Source organism: Alligator sinensis, unplaced genomic scaffold, assembly GCF_000455745.1.
Source record: "Alligator sinensis unplaced genomic scaffold, ASM45574v1 scaffold1425_1, whole genome shotgun sequence".
Lineage (NCBI taxonomy): Eukaryota > Metazoa > Chordata > Crocodylia > Alligatoridae > Alligator > Alligator sinensis.
The window spans coordinates 20,544-45,184 of NW_005843492.1; the positions used below are offsets into that span (position 1 = coordinate 20,544).

The 24,641-nt window shown below is 40.1% G+C and overlaps 1 protein-coding gene across 1 annotated transcript in view; it reads left to right on the forward strand.

Annotated features, from left to right (window-relative positions):
- Nucleotides 1–24,641, forward strand: part of LOC102368100 (type I inositol 1,4,5-trisphosphate 5-phosphatase-like) — a 95,335-nt gene that overhangs the window by 12,485 nt on the left and 58,209 nt on the right. Inside the window, exon 2 of the mRNA XM_006038830.2 lies at nucleotides 764–883. Coding sequence (XP_006038892.2) covers nucleotides 764–883 — 120 coding nt within the window. The remainder of the gene's footprint in view (nucleotides 1–763; nucleotides 884–24,641) is intronic.

Consider the following 24,641-nt stretch of genomic DNA (forward strand, 5'->3'; position numbering starts at 1 on the left):
ATATCTACAGCTAGTTTAAAGTTTCCTATCTCATGCACTGTTGGGAATTCTTCTGTCTGACTGATCCTTAGAGTAAGTTGTTAAAGCTTGAAGGTATCCAGGACCAAAACAGCAAAAGATGCTAATACCCCAGTTGGTGGGGGGGGGGGGAATACCCTCATATTGTAATGACTGCAAGCAGCATGGATTTGTTTATCTAAGTTTTCAATCCATGACCATAATCAAGAGTAAATGGTTCTCGTCTGTGAGATACAGAGGTTGGAGAATCCTATCCCCTGCCAAGCTTGAAAGAAGGACGTGGGTTAGCAGCCATAGTTTTATATATCCTTCATGCAAGGACTGATGGAAAGTCACTGTGGTTTGGTTTCAATATTTTAGTCTTCGGGTCTGTAAAATTCTGCTTTACTTGTTGGTTATTTACTTTTTAACTGTAAGGTGAATTATTTGCTATATATTACTACTGCTTGTAAAATTATTATTGTTTATCTACATGTGCAAGTGTCCACTTAATGTATTTGTTTGCTAGAGGGTAATGTTTTTATTTCTGTGAGCTATAATTGACCAAAATTGTTTCATTTTTGTATAATATAGAAGCCTACCTGCAATGCAAGGATACTTTGCACAGCTATCTGAGTAAACGTAAAATGACACACTAGAGAATATATTAAATGTTGTGCTAGAATGTTGAATGTTCCACTGCTTGCTACTAATGTTTTTTTCTTTTATCCTGAGTCATTTTATTTTTTTTCCTTTTTTGTCATAGTGCCTTTGACTTGGTAAACATTCATCTTTTCCATGATGCTTCCAATTTAATTGCTTGGGAAACAAGCCCATCGGTTTACTCAGGAATACGACATAAGGCTCTTGGTTATGTACTTGATAGGTATGTATTAGATTCTACTAGCCTCTCTCATTCTCCTCTTCTCCTTAGTAATTTATAAAAGCTATCCCAAAGCTATTCCTCTGGGAATACTGAGATTTTGGTTCCATTGTTAGATACCATTCATGTATAGCATACTGATTATAGAGTTTTCTTCCACTTCATATACAGCAGTAATACAAATTAAAATAATATACTTTGCAAAAAAGTCTAAAAAATGTTTGTGGTTCACATTAAAGATCAGTTTGTGATACATATTCTTTAAAAAATATAAAGGACTGGGGAATGTTTTTGGAATCACTGAAGACTTGTAAAGAGTAGGAAAAAAGTGGATTTTTAAGATAGCCACTCCATTTTAAAAGTAATCCTTTTTGTTGGTCTAAACAAACTTAAATAAAAGTAATAGTGCTGACCTTCAGATGTATTTTTACCCCTGATGTTTGAATCTCAAAATAGGCACGCCATACTGAACTACTAAGAGATAATACAGTATTTATGCAACAGTTGCCATAACTATCGGTAATGCTACGGTCTGTAACAGATTAACAATGTAGACTCATTTTGATGATCAATTCATTTTTCAGCATATACTCAACAATGTTAAAATATTTACAAGCAACTTACTTAGCAGTTATAAATCTGTAGCAGAGGCAGCTATTTTCAATCCCAAGAAAAGACAATTTATGCATACATATTTTGTCAAATATATACACAAAAGGGAAGCACTGGAATACAGTAGCAGTTTGAACTCTCAATATAATGATTCTTCTTCCAAGACAAATAGAGCCTAGAAGTTTCTCTTTTTAAATAACACTTTTTTATGATGTTATCTTTGAAATAAAGGTTGTACTGCAAATAGCTTTTTAGGAATCTCTCTGGCATCCTTTCATCTGCAAGAGATGGTGGATATTGCAGCCTATGGTATAGATGGCTTGCAGTGTCTCATGTGACTGAATAGTCTAATCCAAGATTTACATGATCTGTGGCAGTAGTTGCAAGTGTATGTGTCATGATTCGGTGGTTCGGAAGTTCCTTGCTTCCTGCAGACTCTTTTCTCTTCAAGCTGTTGGAGCCAGTTCCTGTCATGGACCATAATACTGTTGTGCAGACGGTGATGCCACTGGTTCTAATCTCTTGCCAAGGTTTCCTGTTGGTCAGGATCAATTCCAAATGCATTCATATCTCATTTGCATGCGTCTTTGTAGCGAAGTTTGAGATGTCCTGTTGTTCTTATTCGCTCCGATAGTTCCCCATATAACGTGTCCTTGGGTATATGTCCATCTTCCAATCTGCTCAGATGGCTTAGCCAGTGCAGTCATCTCTGTTTGAGTAGGGCTGTCACACTTGGTAAATTTGCCCTTTGAAGAACCTCTCCGTTGGCAACTTTATCTTGCTATTTGTTATTGAGTATGTGGCATAAACAGCACAGGTGGAAGCTCTTTAATCTTCTCTTGATGCGCATAAGTTGTCCATGTTTCCCCACCATACATGAATGCTGAGTATGCAAGCTTTTTGATCTTGATGGTAAGCTATGAGCTGTTCCATCCATGCTCTTTTAGTTAGTCTGCTGAAGGTAGTGGCAGCCTTTCTGATGTGAACATTAAGTTCTTCATCCAGTGAGAGGTTGGTGATCACTGTGGAGCCTAGGTAGCTGAACTTCTGGACTACTTTTAGCTGGTTCTCATCAAGAGTAATTGATGGATCTTGTGGAACTCCTTGTCCTAGCACAAGAGTTTTCTTTATGCTCATGGTGAGAGTAAATGCATGGCAAGCTCTTGAAAAGCAATCCATGAGTTCTTGTAGGAAGTGTTGGTCATGAGCTATAAGGGCAGCAGCATCAGTGAATAGAAGCTCCCTGATAAGCACCTTTCTAACTTTAGTCTTTGCCTTAAGTTGTGACAGGTTGAAGAGTTTCCCATCTGATCTTGTGTGCAGGTACACTCCACCTTCCATTGCCTTAAACACACAGTTCAGGAGTACTGAGAAGAAGATTCTAAAAAGTGTAGGGGTAAGAACACATCCTTGCTTCACTCCACTTTTTGTCTCAAAGCTGTCTGAAGTAGACCCATCGAACTGGACAGTTGGTTTTATGTTGTGGAAGGAACATATAAGATTTAACAGGATTGGTGGGCATCCTGTCTTTTCTAGGACTGCAAATAGACATGTTTTGTTGATGGTGTCAGATGCTTTAGTTAGATCTATGAAAGCAATGTACAGTGGTTGGTTTTGCTCTCTGCACTTTTCTTGAAGTTGCCATAGGGAAAATATTGTGTCTATGGTTGATCTTCTAGCCTTGAATCTGCACTGAAATTCAAGGTAAACATGACTCGCCCACTGTTGTAGGCACACCATGATGACCCTTGTGAAAGCTTTTCCTGCTGTACTTAGTAGCGAGATACCTCTATAGTTGTTGCAGTCGCCCGTATCTCCTTTATTTTTATACAGAGTGATGATGTTTGCATCACACATGTCTTGTGGTATCTCACCCTCTTTCCAGCATTTGAGTAGCAGGTGATGAAGATGTGGTAATAGGCTTTCTTTCCTGCACTTTGGAATTTCTGCTGGGATGCCATCTTTTCCAGGAGCCTTGCCACTTGATTATGAAGCAGTAGCCTTGCTTCACTCTTGTACAGTGTGCTCCACGTCTAACTCTGGCATGACCTGTAGAGTTGATATTTGGTCCAGTGATTCATTGGTGACGTTTCTTTCTTGTGAGTATAGCTCTGGGTATCTGCTTGCTTCTATCTGTAATGGCTTCACCACTGCATGACTTGAGAGGGGCAACCTTGTTGACAGTAGGGCCTAGAGTGTTCTTAAGACCATCATACATAACTTTAAGGTTTCCTGTGTCTGAGACTGTCTATATCTTGTCACAGAGCGCAATCCAATACTGATATGCACAGCATCTGGTTGCTCTCTGTACCTCATTTTTTTTGCCTGTCAGTCTTGCTTTGGTGCTCTCAGTTGGTTTCTTGTTGTGTTCCAGATAGGCTGTGTTCTTGATGTTAATGAGAGGTGATAGTTCTTCTGCATTCTACTCAGACCGTCCAATAGGGACTGGTTTCTTTTCCCCAAATGTAGCTTTAGCTGTTTCATGGGTTGCAGTTCTTAAACCTTCCAAAATTTCCTCTGCCTTCTTTGATAGTGATTTCCCAAACATGCTGAGTTCGAAAGCCTTCACAAACTTTTGGCACTTCCTTTGGTTCTTGGTGTTAGTGGTGTTGATTTTGGACTTGCTCCTAGGTTTTGCTCTATGTAGTCTCTTTGCTTTAATTTTCCCTTTGTTAATGATCAGGGGATGGCTAGTGTCACAATCAGCACCATGGAACATGAGGGTCGTCTTCACTGAAACTAGCTCTTTCCTCCTAACAATAACAAGGTCTAGTTGGTGCTAGTGGCCTTGATCGTGGATGTTGCCATGACACCTTGTGGTGATCATTTCCAGCAAAATATGAATTGGTAATGCACAGTTGATTTTGGGTGCAAAAGTCAAGAATTTGTTGACAATTTTCATTCATGTTGCCAATGCCAGAATGTCTTAAGCAATCTGGCCATGAATCATTGTCTGCTCCGACTCTTGCATTGAAGTCTCCAAGGAGAAATAGTCACTCAGTTGATGGTATTTCTTTGACAACTTGGTGCAGAGTGTCATAACATTTATCCTTCTCCTCAGGGCTGGAGTTAAGTGTTGGTGCATATGCACTGATCATGTTTGCAAAGCTGATGGTCATCTAAATCCTAACTGAGATGATGTGCTGTGACTTCCCAGTGGGTGTTTCTATAAGCATTACTATTTTATTGTTCAAACTGATGCCATGCAGACAATTTTCTTCAGCAGTTTTACCTTGACAAAAGAAGGCATAATTGGCCTCGTGGATAGAACCAGCATCTTCAAGTCTTGGTTCCTGGAGTGCTGCAATGTCAACGCTGATTTTGTACAACTTGCGGTCAGTCAAGACTGACTTCCATATGCTGTTCACATACTGTAGGTCACCATAGTCTGTCAGGCCAGGACTCATGGTCCTGACATTCTAGCTTCCAAACTGGAAAGTTCCTGGTTTCTCGTTTTCACTAAGGGTGAGGTTTCCATCTGCTTTTTGGCTCTTGGATTAGCCCCATGCACTCAGTTAGGCAGACAAACTATGGCAGGTCAGCACCTAACTGTCCAGGGGCTTCCCTGCATTATGGCAAGTAGTAGCTGACCAGTGGAATGCTATGATTCCTCCTGCTGTCAAAGGTGACCCATGGCACCCTCCTCTATGCCAGTCAAGTGAGAGCTCATAACCCATAACTACCACCTTCTGTGTTGTGTCCATGCTACCACCAAGGATGAGGTGTCCTCTCCATGTGGTGGGACTGCAACAGCCTGGGCAGTTGATATTGTGATGTTGCTTTGCTCATGTATCGGCATACCCCTCTTGGCTACACTGGTTTGGCCCAAAGAAAGGGAGGGAGTCAATATGTTTGAAACCAGCTACACTGCAGGAGTTGCCAGTGCAGAGAAGGTCTTCCATCTGTCTGCCTTTCAGGGCTCCACTCCTAGATTGGTTGCCAACCATGGCTGAAGAGTCCAGTCTGCCCTGCGTGGATGCCATTGGCAAAATCACTGACCAATTATGCTCGTACACCTTTTGAGGGCATTTCCTCCATTAAGGGTTCCACTGGTCTCCTCAGGCGCTCAGCTGCCTGAAGCCGTTGGTGCTTCCTGAGGTTGCCAGGTTAATTAACCACCACCCAGCACTCGGCATTGTCCAGTACAGGTTGTACTGCTTATGGTCATAGCAGTAGCAGGTTAGAGAGATCCTGACCATGGAGCTCTCTAAACAGTGATTAAGTCAAGAATAATTTGATGTTTTGAGTGATTAGTTTCATGAATAACTTGGTACTTCTCCCCATTATCTAATTTTTTTTCTTTATTTTTTAAAAACGTATACATACTGTGTGATACCCCTAATAGTTATGTCTTCCTTCTTCTTATGAGAAGAAAGTTTGTTTGATAATATCTTTTATTAGAGCAACTATGTATCCCCAAGACCATCACCACTACAAGACAAAGTGCCGGCTTCAGAGTGCCATCACCTGACATCCATTCTTTTCTTACTCCGCAACAGAACCCCCTCCACCCTCTTAGATTTTCTCTCTCTCACTCAGATGTCTCCTGGTACCATAAATCCATCTTTTCCCTGTCTGCACTAGAAAAACAGGTGCATTGAAACACAGATTAACTAACGTGTTAAAAGCCCAATATAGATAAGGGAAGTTTGTATTTTTAACATGTACTAGTCAAATGGAAGTAAATTATGGATTTCACAAACAATGGGCAAATAAAATTACAATTTGTCTTCTACACTAGAAGCTAGATTTTATTTTACTTTTTGGGCTCATAAGTAGACTTAAGATGCATAAATATGTTCAAATGATCTACAATAATTCTCCCAGGCTTATTCTCAAAGACAGATGAACAGACATTTGAATGCTGAGCCCCTAAAGAGCAGAGAGTTTGCAGTGCAGACACTGTGCAGCCGGGGGGGACCTATTCACACATATTGTCATGCTCTGCAGGCTCCCTCAGTCTATCTGGATACAGAATGGCAGCAATGCATAGGGCCCTCAAGAGCTGACCCAGACTACTAAGAAATAGATTCTGTCTCCCAGAAGCATAATGTGCGACTATGAAGGGGATGTGTTTTGCTCCTTGCTCAGCTGGAGCAGTAGAGTCCAGCAACATGCTGTCTCTGTGTGTAAGGGATGATGGAGGGAGAAAAGCAAAGCACTCTGGGATGCTGAAGGACTGTGATGTTGCTTCTCTAAGAAAAGAATGTGTCAGGCATTTGATCTCCCAGAAGAAACTCTCCCATGAATGATTTAACCCTTGTTCTTCCTGAGTTATTTTCTGTTGGAGCATCCATTTTTCCTGTGGGAGAAAAATTCTAAACATCTTGTGGTTTCTCCTGGGAGAGCAGTAGTGACTCTCCCAGGAGAAACTGAATGTCTGTGTGTAGCCTTAATGTGCCTATGTGTATTCCTATTCCACCCTGATTGAGCTCCTGAAAAACTGCTAATACAAAAAATGTGTGGGCCTCTGTCTTCTCATGGCTTCTTTGTGACTCAGTCTTAAGGACCAGATGATGGCATATTAGAAATATAGATACATTAATGAACTTTCAGGGACTTTTACATGAGTTAGCGAACATGTAAAAAAAAACCCAAAAAACTTGTTTTCCTGTGAAAACAAGTCCTCTGTGAACATTTTAAGTTCATAGGTTCCCCAGCTTTCTTTGCAGATATCAGGATCTCACATCCTCTGTCAGCTTCCTCCCCTAGAGCCTCTAGCAGATTTGTCTCTGGAAAGTCTTCTGCCGTATTTGATATTCTGGTAGACCTAGTAGACATGAATCCCTCTTTCAGGAGTACTGAGTATGCAGTGTATGTCAGAAAGAATGATTCAACAACAGGAGAGAAACTACTGCAGCTTCAGATTTTTAAGAAAAGTTAAGTGAGAGTCACTTTGCTTATCTCTCCATTGGAAAGCAACCTAATAGTGATCACATATGGAGATTCCAAGTATAGGCTGGCAGCTACTGAAGAATGCATCACGTGTACCAACCACAGGCCATTACTTAGAACAGTATTGCTAGACACTGTAAAACTTCTTAGTCTTGTGAATGGCAGGTTTGGTGAGGAAAGAAAAGGGGGTAAGTAGGTAAGAATATGCAGAGTCTTAAAGGATCTTCATTCTTCTACCTGAACAAAAATTAGGTTGTGTTCAGGAATTGGGCCAATATTAAGTATATTTTCAGTGTATGTTCCTCTATTGCTGACAGTTCTCCCCTCTATTGAGAATGCTTTGAATTGGTAAGTGCAATATCATTTTCCATAAAGAATTTCCAATAGAAAAGTAATAGTTTACTTTAAGGATTGCCACTTATCCTGAAGGTTAATATAACTCTGGAACCAAATATAGATATGGAGTATTAAAATATCCATGTTTGTACATAGACAATGTTGTCCTTTTCCCTCTTCTTAGGTTGTCAATGAAAGACTTTTAGGGTGTATCTGCACGTTGTCCTACGGCAATGTAACTGTATGGCATGCTATGGCAAAGTAGTAATCACATGGGTCTGCATGTGACCACAAGCTACATCGCCGTAGCAATGCAGTTTCCCAGTATAGCACACTGCTATGGTGATGTAGCGGCAAAATCTAAATGTGCGCCGTGCACATGGTGCATTAACCACCTGTACTATGCCGTGCTTTAGCACTTCCAAAAGGAAGCATGGCACTGTAGCAGTGTCACCATATGGCGGTGTATAGACATGCCTTTAGTGTAGAATGGGGTATAACTATTTTGTCATTCAAATCTGTAGCATCCAAAGTTTGACTTCTCTACATATAACTCCAGAAAAGTTTTTGTTTAGCTTAGACCTAGCGTGTATTTTTTACTTAAATGTATAGCTTTTTCAACCATACATGCACAATGGATTAATTTTAAAGAAAGGTGTTCTAAGCAAAGCCCATTTGAGCATCCTTCACTGTGGCTATGTACTAGCAAAGGAGTAGGAACTACTTTAACTTTTAATATTTCACTTGCACTTTGGGTGGGGCTTTTTTCTCTTACAACACTTCTAATAGAAGCATTTAAAACATCAAAAAATCATGAACTCTCTTGATGTAATGTAGAAAGTGTGGATATGTTGGCACAAGCGATACTTTGAATTGATGAATTGAGAGGCAGTGAGATCTGGGGGGTGGGGCTCAATAAAATATTATGTATGTTACAGTATATCAATGGGGGAAGGTTTATTTGACCTTTGCTTTCCCTCCTCCTCCTTCCTTCCCCCCCATCCCATTTTTTTTTTTTTTTGTTCTGCATTAAGCAACCTATGTAGACCTACATAATTTTTTATATTATTTATTGCTTGCTTGCTTTCAGCATGTTTTGTGCTTTATTTAGCTAATTTTAGCTTTGGACCTCCCACAATGCCCCAGCAAGGGTAAGGAAACCAGACTGTAATATTAGTGTTAGCTGTGGGTCAAAGATGTCATGATGATATATCATTAAAATGTGGCATTGCCAAAAATTGCCCCAACTCCCCTGTTCTTAGCAAATAAAACCTTCAATTTTAGGTTGCACTACTACTGCATTTTGCATTCACATGAATTGGTCATTTTGAGAGAGCAGCCAGCCGCAGATCCGGACCTCCATAGTGAAATGATGGGCTGACTAGCACAAAAGGGGAGTTCTGTAAGAGCAGTGAATAATGGGAAACCCCTTTCATCAGCATTGCTAACCTTTTGGCAGCCACCAGCAAACTCTATTCTGATCTACTGATTGGGGAGGACAATACACTGAAACTCACTTTGAATGAATGCTACCACCAACAGTGTCCCCATTCAGAGGGTTTTGGGAACCATCTTTGACCATTGTCTGCCATCACTCCCTCAGACAGTAGGAAAAGGGAAAGTGAGAACATCTATAGGGGAAAAAGTACTTCTTTTCTTGGCTTTAATCTCTCTTTAAAGCTTCATAGATCTACATTTCCAGCTGAGCTACAGGAGCTATGCAGTGTCAGATAAACACAGAAGAGAGAGGCTTCAAGCCAGGCATTTAAATCCCCTTATCTGCATGAACTAATAATGCAGATTTAGTGCTCTTAAAAACAGAGACTGATAAGTCTTTTCCTCTAAAGCCTTTAAACTGCTAAAGACCATTTAACAGCAATGCAGTTCAAACCCAATGAACAATGCTGAGAAGGAAAACAGTTTAATGAGCTAAACCTTCACTGAATGAAACAGAAACACCTTCTCACAGTTGATTTAAATCACTCTGGGAGTAAGTGAAACCACAATTCTGTCTTATGTATGTATCTGTATTTCTGTAACTACCTGCATAAACATTAATTATAACCTTTTTAATGTCAGGTTCAAATGAATCCAAGATTCTTTAATGCAAGCATAAAACAGTTGTTAAAAAGTAACAAGTAACAGATAGCCAAATTAATTTAACAGTATTACAGAAGTTCTTGTTTACCAACATTATTATTTCATGTAAAGTTGTAATACATAGGCAGGAAGCTTCTGAAATACCTGTAAATTAAAAACTTTTAAAAAAACAAGTGAAATTTTATTCTAAAAGTATCTAGGAAGGTTTTGGAGTGAATTATAAAATATTTTTAATAAGCTTTCTAGAGTGCAGGTTTTTAATCTTCTAATGGTTTTAGTGAATTAGATGGCTCAGTCTATATGGTGAACAATGGGCCAATAAAAGCTGGTATGTGTATAATATCAGATTATTATTTTTTTACATTTGTTGTTTAGTGACTGCATGGGTAACAATATTTTATTACAGGCTCTTTGCTGTGGAACCGTAATAATTGCTACGGGGATAAATCTTTTCTCAACACCAGTGCGTAGATCCAGACTAACGTATTGTAGGCCAGTAGTGTTAGTCTAGATTTATGCTGATATATGAGTGTAAATTTATTTCATAAACTCCAAATAAACATCTGGCTGCACAGTTTCATACTTCTGTACAACCTAAAAATGCTTGCAGTCCCATATAGGATCATTTGCTTGCCTGATTTGCCCTTACCTACATAGCAGTGTTATCTTTGTGCCTTTTAAACTTTAAGTATTAAGCTCATATATGAAATATGGAGAAGACCCATGCAGTTTCTTTTAGTTAAAGATTTTTGTGCATATTCTGTAATTAATACCAACATAAGTATTTTATTTACTAGGCTTTATGTCTGTATAGTGTTAGGTTACATTGCGCTAAATCCTACAGGTCTTGTTTGGGCAAAATTCCTCTTGACTTCAATAGAATTGCTGCTGAGTAAGGACTCAGTAAGAACTGCAAGATGGAGTCTTTTATATGCATTATATGAGAGCTTAATAAGAATAAGGATGTGAGATATTAGCTTGATACTGTCGTTGCTTATGTGCCAGCCATTGAAACTTCCTGAAATTATCCAGAGCATTCAGGTCCGTGAAATGAGATTTTTTTTTAGAAAGTGACAGTGCTCTTCTGTTTTCCTTTTGAAATGTTGCCTGGCCTAGTTCAACAGAAACATTTTTACATTACAACTGTGAAATCTTGGCATAAAGCACCCCTTTGTGCCCTTCATTATTTTCTCACAAATATAGTCCATTGTCACATCGCTGAAGTTAATTTGATCAACATTGGGACATTTAACTTTTATGTCTGGTCAAAGGAGCTGTTTCATGCTCATTTTGGGTATTCAAAAGAAATGATTGCCAGAAAAATAATGTTACTATTAACAATTCAGAGCAATTAGTTTCCCAGGGAGAGGCGATGTGATGCACAGGCTCCACACAGCTATTCTTTGTCATTTTATGGATGCTCATCAGTCAACTGTCACATCTTCTCAAAGACCCCTCCAATCTAAATGTTTCTCTTTGGGCTTTTCCCAGAACTAGCAGCTGAATGAGCAAAAGAAAAGCCACTTAGTTTCTAGGCAAAGGAAAACTTCATTCTAAAGATCTGGGTCATTTGAGAACATTCTACGAGTAGCCTACATATTTTCTTTTCTATTTTATTCCTTCCATCTCATTTTTTGTGATAATTTAACTCCAAGTGCATTCTCTGACAGAAACCATAGTTTTTTCAACTTTGTAATGAAATATATTATGTTAAAGAGAACGAAATACCAGGCCAAATGAGCCCTTCCACCCAAGCATCTTCTAACCAGGATTTAAAATCCTGTATCACTTCAGAAAAGATAACTTTTTATGTTAGGCTGATCTCATAAATACTGTGTTTTGTCCCCTCCCCCTCTTCAAACTAGGGTTAAGGGCTCTCAAAATTATCATGTTTGCATAATATGTTCTTCAAAGCATAAAATGAGTAAAATTATCTTGTTACTCTCAACCTGTCAGATAGTAACAGATCTTTTTTTTCCCTCCTTGTTTTCCCACTGGCTCAGTCTTTTACATGTCTGACACCAGTGGTCAAAAAATTAAGGAGTATTCCATATGCACAAAAACACATTTGGGTTTTGGAATATAAAATAGACTGTATTTTTAACCTCAGAGCAAGTTTTAAAATATATATTTTTAATAAAAAATACATGTTTATATTTCTACAGATCAGTAGAATGGGTTTATTTTAAATGAAGAACAAGATTTTAGAACTGCAGGAGGCATCCTTTTATTCCTAGATTACACAGCTTCACTTCTTTTTATTTTTAATTATCAATGTTTTCTAGCTCTTTTATCTCCAACAGCTGCAGAACAATGTTTCCAGGTTCAAGTCATTAAAAAGGCTATAGAGTTAAACTTCTGTCGCTACTCTGGATTTATATATGAAAAGACTTTTCAATATTTCCATTTCTGCTCTAATTTAATAGTGTTATTGTTATAGTTATTACGCACATTTCAAAAAGAAACAGAATTTCTCAGGTAATATGGGATCTTATTGCAGAATTGTCGGTAAATAATCAGAAGTTTTAACAGCTTTCAGTTCTTTTGAAAGGAGAATGTCTCTTTAAAATATAATCCTGAAGATACTGAGTTTGCTTTTGGTAGATATAAATAGGTGTCAGAATAGCATTCCTGTATTCTTGGTGCTTTTAAAGGTTAAATTTATGGAACTGGGTTCCATCCTTCAACAAATAACTGGAAGAGGAAGGCTATGGATTAAAAAAAAAAAAAAAAAAAAAAGGAAAAAGAAAAAACGATCTGGGAGATTCCTTGGTGGTGTTGAATTGCTTTCATATGGAATTGGATCTTTGAGATCATCCAGAAGTTTGGGGCAAGTCTGTGTGCTGTAGCACTAGCTGTATGTTCTGACTCACCTGGAAAACGTACTCTTTTGAAACTAGATTGCCAGAGCTTCGTCCAAGGCAGCTGCTCCTAGAACACACAGAATTGACTACAACAGGGGTCAGCAACCCATGGCCAACAGAGCCTTTTGATTCAGCCTGCAGAGGCATGGTTTTGGTGTTGAGGCTCTACCTGCTGTGCACCACAAGCAGACACCAGGAGCTCTGGTGGAGTGGAACACTCCCTACATTGTGCTTCCTGGGGCCCCACCTCCCCTACATTGCTTCCATGTACCAACCAGCGGTGATTGGCCAGGTAGTAATCGGCCTGGGTACTTCAATCACCAGGCCTATTGGCGTGGTCCCAACCTGTGCTTCTAATATTATAGACTGAACTTAGCACAGCTCTTTTGGTGCAAGGGTCATGTGCTTCGACCCCTTCCAAGGTGGGCCTGGGACGAGTCCAATCGGCCCATCACAGTCTAGGGGCTGGTTATCTATGGACCACCATATGGCTTGTTTGGCTTCCTTAAGTCTGGTCCAGGAGTCTCTGAGGGCCCCTCTCTCCTCAGTCCCAGGGATAACCCAGGTGTTCGCCTTCCACCCTAGGGACAACTTAAAGTATAAGAAAGAAGAAACAAAATAAAGGTTGGGGAGGTACAATAGCCTCCCCATTCATGTATTCTGCATGTGCTGAGGAGACCTGTCCCTCAGCATCCTTCATTGGTCCAGGCTTGGGCCGCCATCCAAGTCTTGGGGCAAACCCCTCTTCAGGACCCTGTCCTGGGTCCCAACGTTGGAACGCACTGGGGGAAGCAGCCAGCAGCCATTCAGCTGTGCGTCCCCCAACATTCTCCCTGCCGCCGGTTTTTATCGGAGACAGCCAGCATCTTTCTGTGACATCATCCCTATGTGCCAGTCCCAGCCATATAGAAAAGTGGCTGATGAACTGCACGGGCAGTTTGCTCAGCTGCGGAGTGTTCCCATCTGCTGCACCTGCTAAAGGAAAGTTTTTTGTCCCGTTACAGGACTGTTTCTCTGGTGCCATGGCAGGATTTCCCCGCCACAATCCCAGCCATGGGGAGAGGGGTTCCACTCCTTTCATCTGGTCCCACTGGGACATGCTTCCCCTCCTCCCCTCCCCCCGCAGTCAGTGGCACTGCTGCAGGCAGTGGCAAAGGCCAGTGAGCAAAGTTCTGGGTACAGTCTGGTGGGGAGGTGGAGCTGCCTGGTGCACCATACTGTTCCACCTCCCTCCCAGACTGCCATGTGCCCCTGCAATTCCAGGACATTCGTTTTAATTTTCACCAACCAGCTGGGACCAGCCTTAGAAATCTGGACCGTCCCAGGCAAACCAGGATGCGTAGTCACCCTAATTATGAATATAAATTATGTAGGTTTTCTTTTTTTCATTTTAATTTGTTCCTTAGAAGGATTTTTTTTTCTCGTTCAGATGAAGAATGTTCTATGCATGTCAGGCTAACAGTGACACTAACTTGCATCAGCATTTATTGTGGTTTGTGTCCTTTGATATGTTTTACTGCATGGCAGTACTATTTTCCAGGACAGCTATGATTGGATTAAAAGTAATCTATATGGGCTGCTGTGCCAATCTTTATTCATTTATACAGAAATGGAAATAAATTGCTGTTGTGATTCTATTTACAATCCACTAAATGCATCTCTGTTAAAATGATAAAATGAGCTGGAAGTTATAAAATGGGAAGATGGCTGTAAGAGCTCAATTCTGCTTCCATTTAAGTCCGTGGCTGCAGAATTGAACCTTTAAGTGAATGACTATCTTTCAACATTTTCAGCATTACAGAAAGATCAGTATTGCCATCTGAGTAAGGACATGATCTGTTAGTCTCATATTCCATGTCTAACAGTATCCAATTATAGCTGCTTCAAAGGAAGATACAGATCCCACCTAATGGGTAATTATGCATGGCATTGGTGTGAGAGAAATATTCTTCTAATTCTAAGCAGTGATCTCACTCATATGTCCTGAAGAATAAAAGTTTTGATATACACTATTAATTATTGTACTTGCCGGCATTATCATTTTCAGGTACTTATTTGATTGATACATTTGTGTGTAAACCACTAATTCTCTGGAATGAACATCTATTAACCTTAGTAGATCTTTGAATCGGGCCAAATTTTTAGCCATTGTAGGGCTAGAGCAGTGTAAAGTAACTTTAAATCTGCCCAAATTAAACATTTTAGGATTCCTCATGATTACAAAGACCCTGGCCTCCTGGAAAAAATGGCTGAAGTGTGTGTTCTAACTGGCAGTCAGCAAAGTGATCCTGAGGGGCCCTTTTAGTCCAAGTAAGTTAGAGTTGTTCAATATGTTCATTTCCTTAGGTCCTTACATAGCCCTAATGATATCTGAGTGCCTTTTGGAAGTTCTTTAAACACATAATTAACATCTGTAGCTTAAACTGTTCCAACTTCTTTTGAGGGCTCATTTTGGATCTCTTACAGATACAGGAACCTGGCAGATATACATGTCTTACAGCCTGCTTCATCTCCCATCTATGCTTACATATTTTTCTTTTTCCCTAGTCCGGCAAAGTTTTTGCCACTGTGTTTTCTTCTGGCAGTCAATTCCAGTATTTACTTATGTGGAGAGCAAAACCTGGTTTTGCTCCTGCAATTTGAAATTTGGTATGTTTCATTTTTCATAAGCAGTTCCTTCTGGGAGAGTAAATAGGGTTATAATAGCACTTTTTATCCTTTTATTTTATCCACTTTATTTGTATCCTCTCTTAATTAAGTAATCCAGTATGACCTGGCTTTCAAAGAAAATGAGTGCACAAACTGCTGATGAAGCATGAACAAATTGTTGATTGTTGTAATATCAGACCCTGAATCATCTTTAGCTCTCCTCAGAGAGAGGTCTTTTCAAGCCTCTGATTATTATATTTTATTTATTTTAAGTTTGCTATGACTTGTTTTAATTTTCAGAATTATAACTAATAAGTAGGATGTTGTCATTTTAATTAATGTTTTTTGATCAAGTGGAAAATGAAAAATGTGTTCATAGTTCAGTCATTTTTAAGACACTTTTGTAAATTATATATATTTTATTCTAAAATGGTCTCTCTCCTGAAATTTTGCATAGAAAGGACCAGTGGTGATGCTAGGGGGTGCACATGCACTCCCTGAGAGCGCTGGTGCCCCCCTTGAGAGCGAGTGCTCTGCATTTAGGCAATGGGCAGGGGGAGCAGGTGGAGCACTGGTGCCCCCCCCACCACGAGAGTGCTGGCTCAGAAGTGGGGGTGCTGAGGGAAGTGCCTTTGGCACTTCCAGGTATGCCACCCTGGCATTTCTGGGCTCGATGATTGGCTGGGGGGGGGGGCCCCCCCCCCCCGTTGGCAATTGGCCAGTCGCCACTGGTGCCTCCCCCCCCACCCAGACCTAGGAGGCACCAATCACCCATGGAAAGGACTATGGTATAACCTCATGAATCTGGCATGCTTGGGATTGAGCGCCTACTGGAAATGTGAAAACTCTGAATTTTTTAAACTGGAGTGGCAGGGGGGGCCAGAGGGGGGGGGGGGGGGGGGGGGGGGGGGGGGGGGCTGGTGCAGCAGCTGCACGTGGAGCAGTGGTGCAGGTTGGTAGATGGCGGCGGCAGCCGCCGTGTGCAAGCTTCCCCCTCCACTGTTCTGGGACTGGCCACCGCTACTTTTTGATGGAGTATAGTTTTAAAAAGGTGCCAGATTGTTGATAATTCTGGATTTTTTATATCCAGAAATATGAGGTTATACTGTATTTTAAAATGTGTGTGGTACATTGATATTGGAGGGTTTTCAGATATAGTAGTGGTGATGCTATTTAATCTTTTTATAGTGTTTGATATACTGATACATATCAATATACCCTGTGATATATTGTCTACTACCTAGACATTTTCTGCATATTAAGACACACCAAGAATCTACTGTCTGTTGATGAATAAGCATACATATCATTAAAGCTAAATGTTACACATGTTTATTTGACAGGCAAGAATTTTTGTGGGTGATATGCTTTACTGGGCGAATTGCATAGTTGCAATATACTCAGACAAGATTTTGAGTATCACAATACCCTCCCTCGGGTCTCTGGGAGAGAAGCACTCACTACACAGCTAAGTAGTAGGTGGAACAAAAACCTGTTTAAAATCCATATGTAAGTAAAAACAAGGTATGACATAGTAGGCAGTTATCAAGTAGTCAACTAATCGCATATTAGTTAGAAGTTATCAGGTAGCTAACGGACCAGAGAAATGCAGTAAAAATCTGATGGTGGAAGAACAAGATCATTCAGGAAGGTCATTATTACCTGCAAAGTGCAGAACTCAGTGAGTATCAGGTAGATTATAATGGGCCAAGAAGTTATTGTCTGTATCAGTGGTCCTTAACATTTTTAGCCTCAAGGCACCCCTCCTTTGAGTCGAGGAATCCCTCCACATCTTTTGTAAATTGAGCAGTACCCCATTTCAAAAACTAATGTATTTATTCCATTGCTTGCCTCCTTTCAGAGGGGCCAGGTGCTTGTTGGGGAGGGGAGGGTGCAATGGCCAGGCATCCAGGAGCCTGAGCTTGCACTTATCTCCTTATACCTGCTTATCTCCTAACACCTTGTGGCTCTCTTCAAAAGATCATGTGGTACCACAAGTGCTCCAGGCCCTGGCTGAGAAGCATTGATCTATGTTAGGTCTCTGATTCTTAGGGTGCCTACAGACATTTAGGGCCTGTGCTGTAACTCATGGTGCTTTACACAAAGCACCTTGAGTTAGAGCCCGCCCCCCCAATCCCACAGATGTTTACCTGTTGGGTCAGGGGGGCTCAAGCCTGCCTGTACCAGCCCTGGCCAGCAGGGGGGTGGGGTGGTCCAGCTGCCTCCAAGGAGGTTGCTGAATGCCCCCGCCCTCCACAACCCTGCCTCCCTGCCACCCCAGCAGGTATTACCAGCTGGGCTTTGCCTGGTCAGAACTGGGAGGGGTGGGAGTGGAACGGAGCCCCCTCGTCTTGCAGGCCTGGCCTGGCTCTCCCAAATACCACAGCCAGAGTAACTAGAGGAGACCACAAGGCAAGGGAGCTCTGTTCCACTCCCCTCTTCTTGCCTTCTCCCAGCTCTGGCCAGGCAAATCCCAGCCAGCAGCTGCCTGCTGCTCCTTCTCCCTCCCTCTCCCCCTCCTTCCCCTGCTGACAGCCCTGTGAAGCACAAAAAATTAACCCTGGAGGGAATAAAAGTTCCCTAAGGCACTCTGCTTTAGAGCATCTTCATCTAATACCTCATTTGACCAGGATTAATTTTTGGTGCAATTGGCCATTTTAAAAGCACCCTGCAGCTGTGCACATGTGTTACATCATGGCTGTAGAGCACTTCCAAAGGCTTGATCGTGCAATAAAATGTTACTTGTGTAAGTGCCCATAGTGTTGAACAGGCTAATGACTTCTTGTTCCCAGGCTCGTTTCTTGACTATCTTTCAACATTTTGTAAATTTCCTTTGAGTACAAGAACTGTGAGGTCAGACTGGGAGTGATTTTCTATGAAAAATGTTCTACCTGTGTTCTAGTGTCTCTGCCCTTTATCTTTTTTGGGCTAATCATTCATTCTTGTGCATAGTTCTTTTCTGTTTTCACTTGCATAGTTTCCATGAGGGCAGTTGGTGCACTAGATGAGGTCGTCTACATTCTGGGATAGACATGTGTATGGTGTGGGGATTCTGATGATTTTCTTGTTGAGAGTGTTAATTATTGTGGCAGTAGACATGAGTTGACAGGTCTTGCATTTATTGTTAAGGAGTTCTGGGTCCCATTAGGTACCTGTTGATCAGTAGAGAATTTACTTCTGATGATGAGTTCGGCAAGGTTAGGAGGCTGTTTAAAGGCCAGGAGCAGGGATGCTGGGAATATTTCTCTTTGATCTGGTCCTTTTTAAGGGTAGGATATATACATGTTTATTTGAAAGCTTTAGTCAAAATAAACTGAAGAAAGACGCACAATTTTCCCAGTTTCTTAAATTCATAAATGTTTTATATCTCATGAAGAGCAAGAGAATTTCCTAACCTCGCTGTAACAGAATTTTGTTCTTCTGTAGTAAAATTGACAAGTACTTACATCATTATACATGGCTGCTATTACATTAGGCGAATGTCAGTGTCAGGTAAGATCATGGTTTTGTCAATATAATGAAAATACCAGGCAAACTAGAAAAAGTCACAATTTTCCAGCTCTAAAATTGATTTTTATTGCTCTTCTTGTAATCCTTTCTTTGGATTAAGTATTTATTATTGATGTGGTCTTTCTTTTAATCTTAATAGCTACTGACATGGTAATTAATTAAAAAATACAGCTTTTTTGCCCAAATGGCACTATATTGAAATTAAAAGTGAACATCACATATTAGTTAAACCATCCTGGCAAATGCCTTGAGTACTAAGATGATTGCCTAAGCTCCTTGACAACTCCTTTCATCTTGCTGTTTCCTGCTTGACCTTTTGAGATGTTTTGATATTATTAATAGGTTTAGCTATTATATCAAAAAGAACAAGCATAGAGATATGATAAAGTTTAGCCTTTTAATGACAGTGTTACAACATTTGGGACATGCCAGTGAAAGCACTTACATTCCAGGTCTTTTTAGGTACACTTAGACTGTCACCAGTTAACTTTTCTTAAAAATTAATCATTATTTCTGGATTCTGTCTCTAATGTATTCTATAGAGAATATGAGATGCATACATAAAGATCCAGGCAGCTGTGAGCATCAAAGAAACTACACAGGAAGGAAGTAGAGATCCCTGTTTTACAAAGATTTTTAAAACGTTTCTTAAGCATTGAAAATCTTTGTAGTCAAAGTGAGATCAATGAAAACCTTGAAGTCACACAGGACTCCTGTCTTTGGTGATGTGTAAGCTGAACCTTAACTCTCCCTCTGATGCTGTGACCTTTAGGCTAAATACAGACAGTCGAAAAGCCCAAGGCTGAATCAATTCAGTATTTGCAGGTTAGTCTAAGATGCAGAGATTAAACTGAGTAACAACTGAACACACGTTTACTTTTGATTCAGGAAATTCAGCCACATGCCTGCAGTGCCTCAGGCCAGACGCCAGGGGGTTCTAGAGCATGGCTCTCTGGTTCACAGCCAGCATAGGCTGTGTGTTCGCTTCCTGCTGCCCCGAAGGTGTCTGGAATTTGCACTCCAGAGTCACAGCAGCAGGACTCTTCTTGCTTCCAGGCACAGGCAGGGGCTGCTTCCAAGTGCCTCTGGGAGTCGCAGTCCATAGACACAGCCAGTAGTAAGTTTGAGTAGGGGAAGTGGAGTTTGTCTGGGGGGGAGGTGGGGCAGTCCCTGCCTCCCCTCTCTCTCCCCTCCCCCAACCCTTCTCTGCTGGAGCAGACAGCCCAGCCCAGAGCTGGAAAGCATGCTGGGATGCTGGAGGACTGTGATGTAACTTGAACCAGGAAGGGGTCTGGGACAGAAATTTCATAAACTGGTTTGACCCAAATCAGTTAAGTCTGATACTACATTCAACCAGGTTTATTTTAAACCAGTTTCAGGCATTTTGAAACTGGTTTGTGTGCACTGAGCTTCTGTTCTGTTACAGGTTTAAACCAGTTTCTGATTATTTAAACCATTTTATGTGAAACTTCTGCCCCTAGCCTCAGTGCCTTGATGTGGCTATGGTTGTATAAGAGAGATTTCACTGTAGTTGTTCCTTTGCTTTCCATCAGAAGTCACTGCAGGAATTGTTATTAACGCTTTTTGGCTTTTAAGGATGCATTCAATTATAAAAATATAACCTTAGTGCTCCGTACATAGTTCATTTGCAAATTTAATTGCATTACCTCTTGTAGCAGTCAACAGTATAGTCAAGTTAATTTTTTTCCCATATTTAGTGTTTTGTTAGCTTTCTATTTCAAGAATGATGTCTTCTCTTGGCAGTAAAACAATCTCAAACACAGAATTATAATGTAAAACATTTTTTAGTTAGTCTGTATCTGATTGTTAAATACCTATTAGTTTTGTCTTCTGTCCAGTAACCTTTCTGTGACCTTCACTCTAAATACTACTGTGTGACTCCCTAGTTTTTGTGAACAGTGGGGCTTCAGTGTCTTGCATTACACATAACAAGTAAGCAAATTTCCCTATTGTTTCAGCCTCTCCAGTGTTTTGTGAACACTTCATTGATCAGATGAAATGTGAAAAGATTTTGCCCAGGCATACAGAAACAGGTTTCAGTTTTATTTTTACCAGATTCCAATCAAAATTGGAAAATATTCAATTCAGAGCTCTGCTTAAATTAACAGTGAAGAAGACAAATGGTTTAACTTCAGAAATGAATACTGCCTTTAGTTAGGTTGTGCTGCTATTTGTCTCTCTCATGCTACTTATTTCTGGTTTGGTGAAGCCTTCCATTTAAGAAAGGATGCTATATAGATATATGGTACGTATCTCTGAACAGGCACGTTAATTTATAGATGCTGAGCTGTGTTTTTGTATCGGATATCTTTTCCTATAATTTAATATGCAAGATAAACTTTTCAAAGCAGTAAAGTAACTATTTCTCCTGTACCACATAGGAATCCAAGTTATTTTTGTAATTTTCTTAATTTTGTGTTTGTCACTGCCACTGACCTATTAGCAGGTCTGTATATGCAGACTAAATGCACTTTATTGCCACAAGTGCTATTCTATGATTATTTTAGAAATATTAATACTTTTTAAAATGTTGCTGCATTCCTTTTTGTGAATATTATAAAAGATATAACAGTTATGGTGGGAGAGATCTCTGCCCCCCAAAGATATGTAGAAGTGTAGATCTCACATAATATTTAACCTATCAACTTTTTATGATAAAAAAATATCACTGTATAAAATATTTGACCTTTGTTTCTTCCCAAGAACCATGACAATGCCCATCCTTCCCCACTGCATCCCCCATTCAGTGCATTTGGCAGAGCTGAGGAGTTTTTTTGTTTTGTTTTGTTATTGCTATTTTTTTTTAAAACAACCCCTCTTTTCAGTAGTGTCAAACTAGGATGAATTGGCCAGGGGAAGCATGTTTATAGACTGTGTAAAGAACTTTGTCTTTGTGTGGGAATGTTGGTGACACTGTTATGGTTTGCCTGAATGAACTGCGATGACGCGGCTAATAAGGTATCCTGCTGAGTGCCACAGCGGGCCTTTCTCAGACCTCCCACTTAATTCCATTCAGCTCCAGCTCAGTGTAGCTAATTTTTCCCATTCCTTCAATTCTTTAGGGCCCCTGACAAACAGAAAAGTCAACTTTCACACCGAAGGCAAGATAAGTGCTTTAGGAAATAATCATGTAAACAGAATGTTACCTTCTGACCTGCTGCTGATACCTTGACTTGGGACAAAACCCACCAGGCTATTGCATTAGACATGGCTATTAAAGGAATAATGCAGCTGATCCTCCTTACAGAGTGTCCCAAGAAATGGTTTAGCCAAATCACTGTGCCTCTTGTCACATTGAATCATGTTCAACTGCTTCCCTCCATCACCAAATTGCTGATATTAAGCTGCTTTTTGTATTCTCCTTTCAGTGACTGTATATGAGGGATAAGTGTAAAAGCAAGTGAAAGTCAATAATGCGTCTGCTTATCCTGTTATTTTCTGAACTAACAAAAATAAATTAATACCATATATATATGGCCTTATGCCTCAGAATGAATTAATACCATATATATATGGCCTTATGCCTTTACAAAGGAAAATGTATGTTAAATAAGTATAGTATATGTTGATTTTTATATTCAGTGGCAAAAATAAATTACTGAACAATTTTAACAACTTTTAATAATTACTGATATAAAAATTATTAACAGAGTGTTCCACTTGACACTCCATATTGTCTCTGATCTATATGTAATTGACACTTTGCCTAAGATTTTTAAAGATATTTGGGTTTTGATTGTCCTATTTGCATTCATTTGAATCTTTTTTATTCTTGATGGGAATAGGTTCTTAAATCTTGTAGATGATTTTAAAATGTAAACCTTCATCGTCCTACTCGTTGATAACACTAGCCCAACATTGGTACTTGATTCTACAAATATGTCTACATTTCAGTATATTTACCTGGGCAAGGACTTACCAACTTGACTTGTGAGGGTTCATCTTTACTGTTAATTTGGGCTTGTGTTTAGATTCTTCCCTTATCTCGCTTCTGTCTTCACAAAAAGCCTAAGTTTTGCCATGCTTTCAGGTGAGATTAATTGGACTCGTTGGCGCCTAAAGGCAGAACCTGAGTGCTTTGTTCATTCACAAGACTTTGCACTGTGCAATAAGTGTGCTGGCTAAATCACTTTGCTGCTGATAGTGCTTCCCCTAGTTCCCCGTCTAATGTCAGAAATCTGTGGAACCTTGTGATGTCATAAAATTACAGCATTTTAAAGAGGTCTCAGGTGAAGGTTTCATGTTGTTTCAGTAAGTCAGTGCTGAGTATGAATGTGCCCCCAGAATTCCTACCTATACACACATGTAGGTTTTGCCCGAATGCTAGACACTAATGTGAGTTTAACTTTGCAGTGTGGTAAGGTAAGCCATCCACTCAGACTCAGGGATCAACCAACTTCAGTTTGCAGTGAACATATGCCCTTTGTATTGTAACGAGCAGTGGGTGACCGAGGTATGAACCCCAGGATCTGAGTTAAAGGGGGCGGTACTCAGAGAGGGGGCAGAGCTCCCAGCCAGGTGGAGGGTTTTGCTATGGGGGAAGTGCCACTGAATTCAGTATTGTGACATTCCCATGGCAACAGGACTCAGTAGCACTGGTTGACAGCAGTGGTGGTAGGGGGACATAAAGGTTCTTGCATTAACCCTCTGCTGGCTGCATCAACACATCACTTCTGCCACGCCAATCCTTCCCTGTTCTCCATTCCCTCCACAGAAACAGCATCTCCCAGAGGAGGGAAAAGGAGATGGGGCACAAGGCCGATGAGAGGACTGGGACTGCTGGGGTTTGCACCCAGGGTGCCAATCTGACCATTTACTTCTCTGCTTAGTAGTTTAACCTTAATTTAAATACTTGCGAATGAGACTGTTTCTAATGCTGTAGCCATGGGTGCAGTTCAGCAAAACACTCAAGCACATTGTGAACTTTTAAGCATGTAAATTAACTGAGCAAACATTTGAGCATATTTTTTAACTTGAATAATGCTTAAAACCCACTGACGACAATGGGACTGAACTACATGCTTAAATGCCTTGTTCAGTTGGCACCCATATTGTGCCATATTTTGCTTAAGAAAAAAATAAAATAAAAATGCCTACTGAGAGAAATACGGTAATCTTATACTAAGATACTGGCCTGTAAAATTAAAGCTTCATCATATGATGCTAAGCCAAGCACTTACCTGTCCCTATCTGAATTTCAGTTTCCCATTTTGATTTATTTTTCTCCAAATGTGACAATGATTGCAAAGAACCAGAGAAGAACAGCATAGGTGGTTTGACATATGATTAACTTTCAATATAACCAGAGATGGGTAGGAAAAAAAGAATAATTTAGTCCAGAAGGAGAGTGAAAATAAAGTATTTAAACTCTGAAAAACTAGTATAAACTCATCGGTCCTTTATTTTACACTACCATTAATATCAGAACCAAGGACTGCTTATAAAATTGATAATTAAATAACATTAGTAACTCATGGACTTCACTTCCTCATATGGTCAATGCTGTGAATGGATTCAGCAGAAGAGTAAATAATTTTATTCCCACTAAAACATTTACAGGTATGAAGAAGTAAAGAACATCAGGATAACCAAACGTCAAGCATAAACCAATTGTCTATCTAATCCAGGAATTAATATTACATCCAACCTTATAGTTGTGTTCACCTTGAGTTTGTATTTATAGCGTTTCCTCTTTAAAATTTTAAATAAGCTTTTACAACTGTTATCCTAGTATCCATGAATGTAGACATGTTTTGCAAATAAGAATTGCCTTC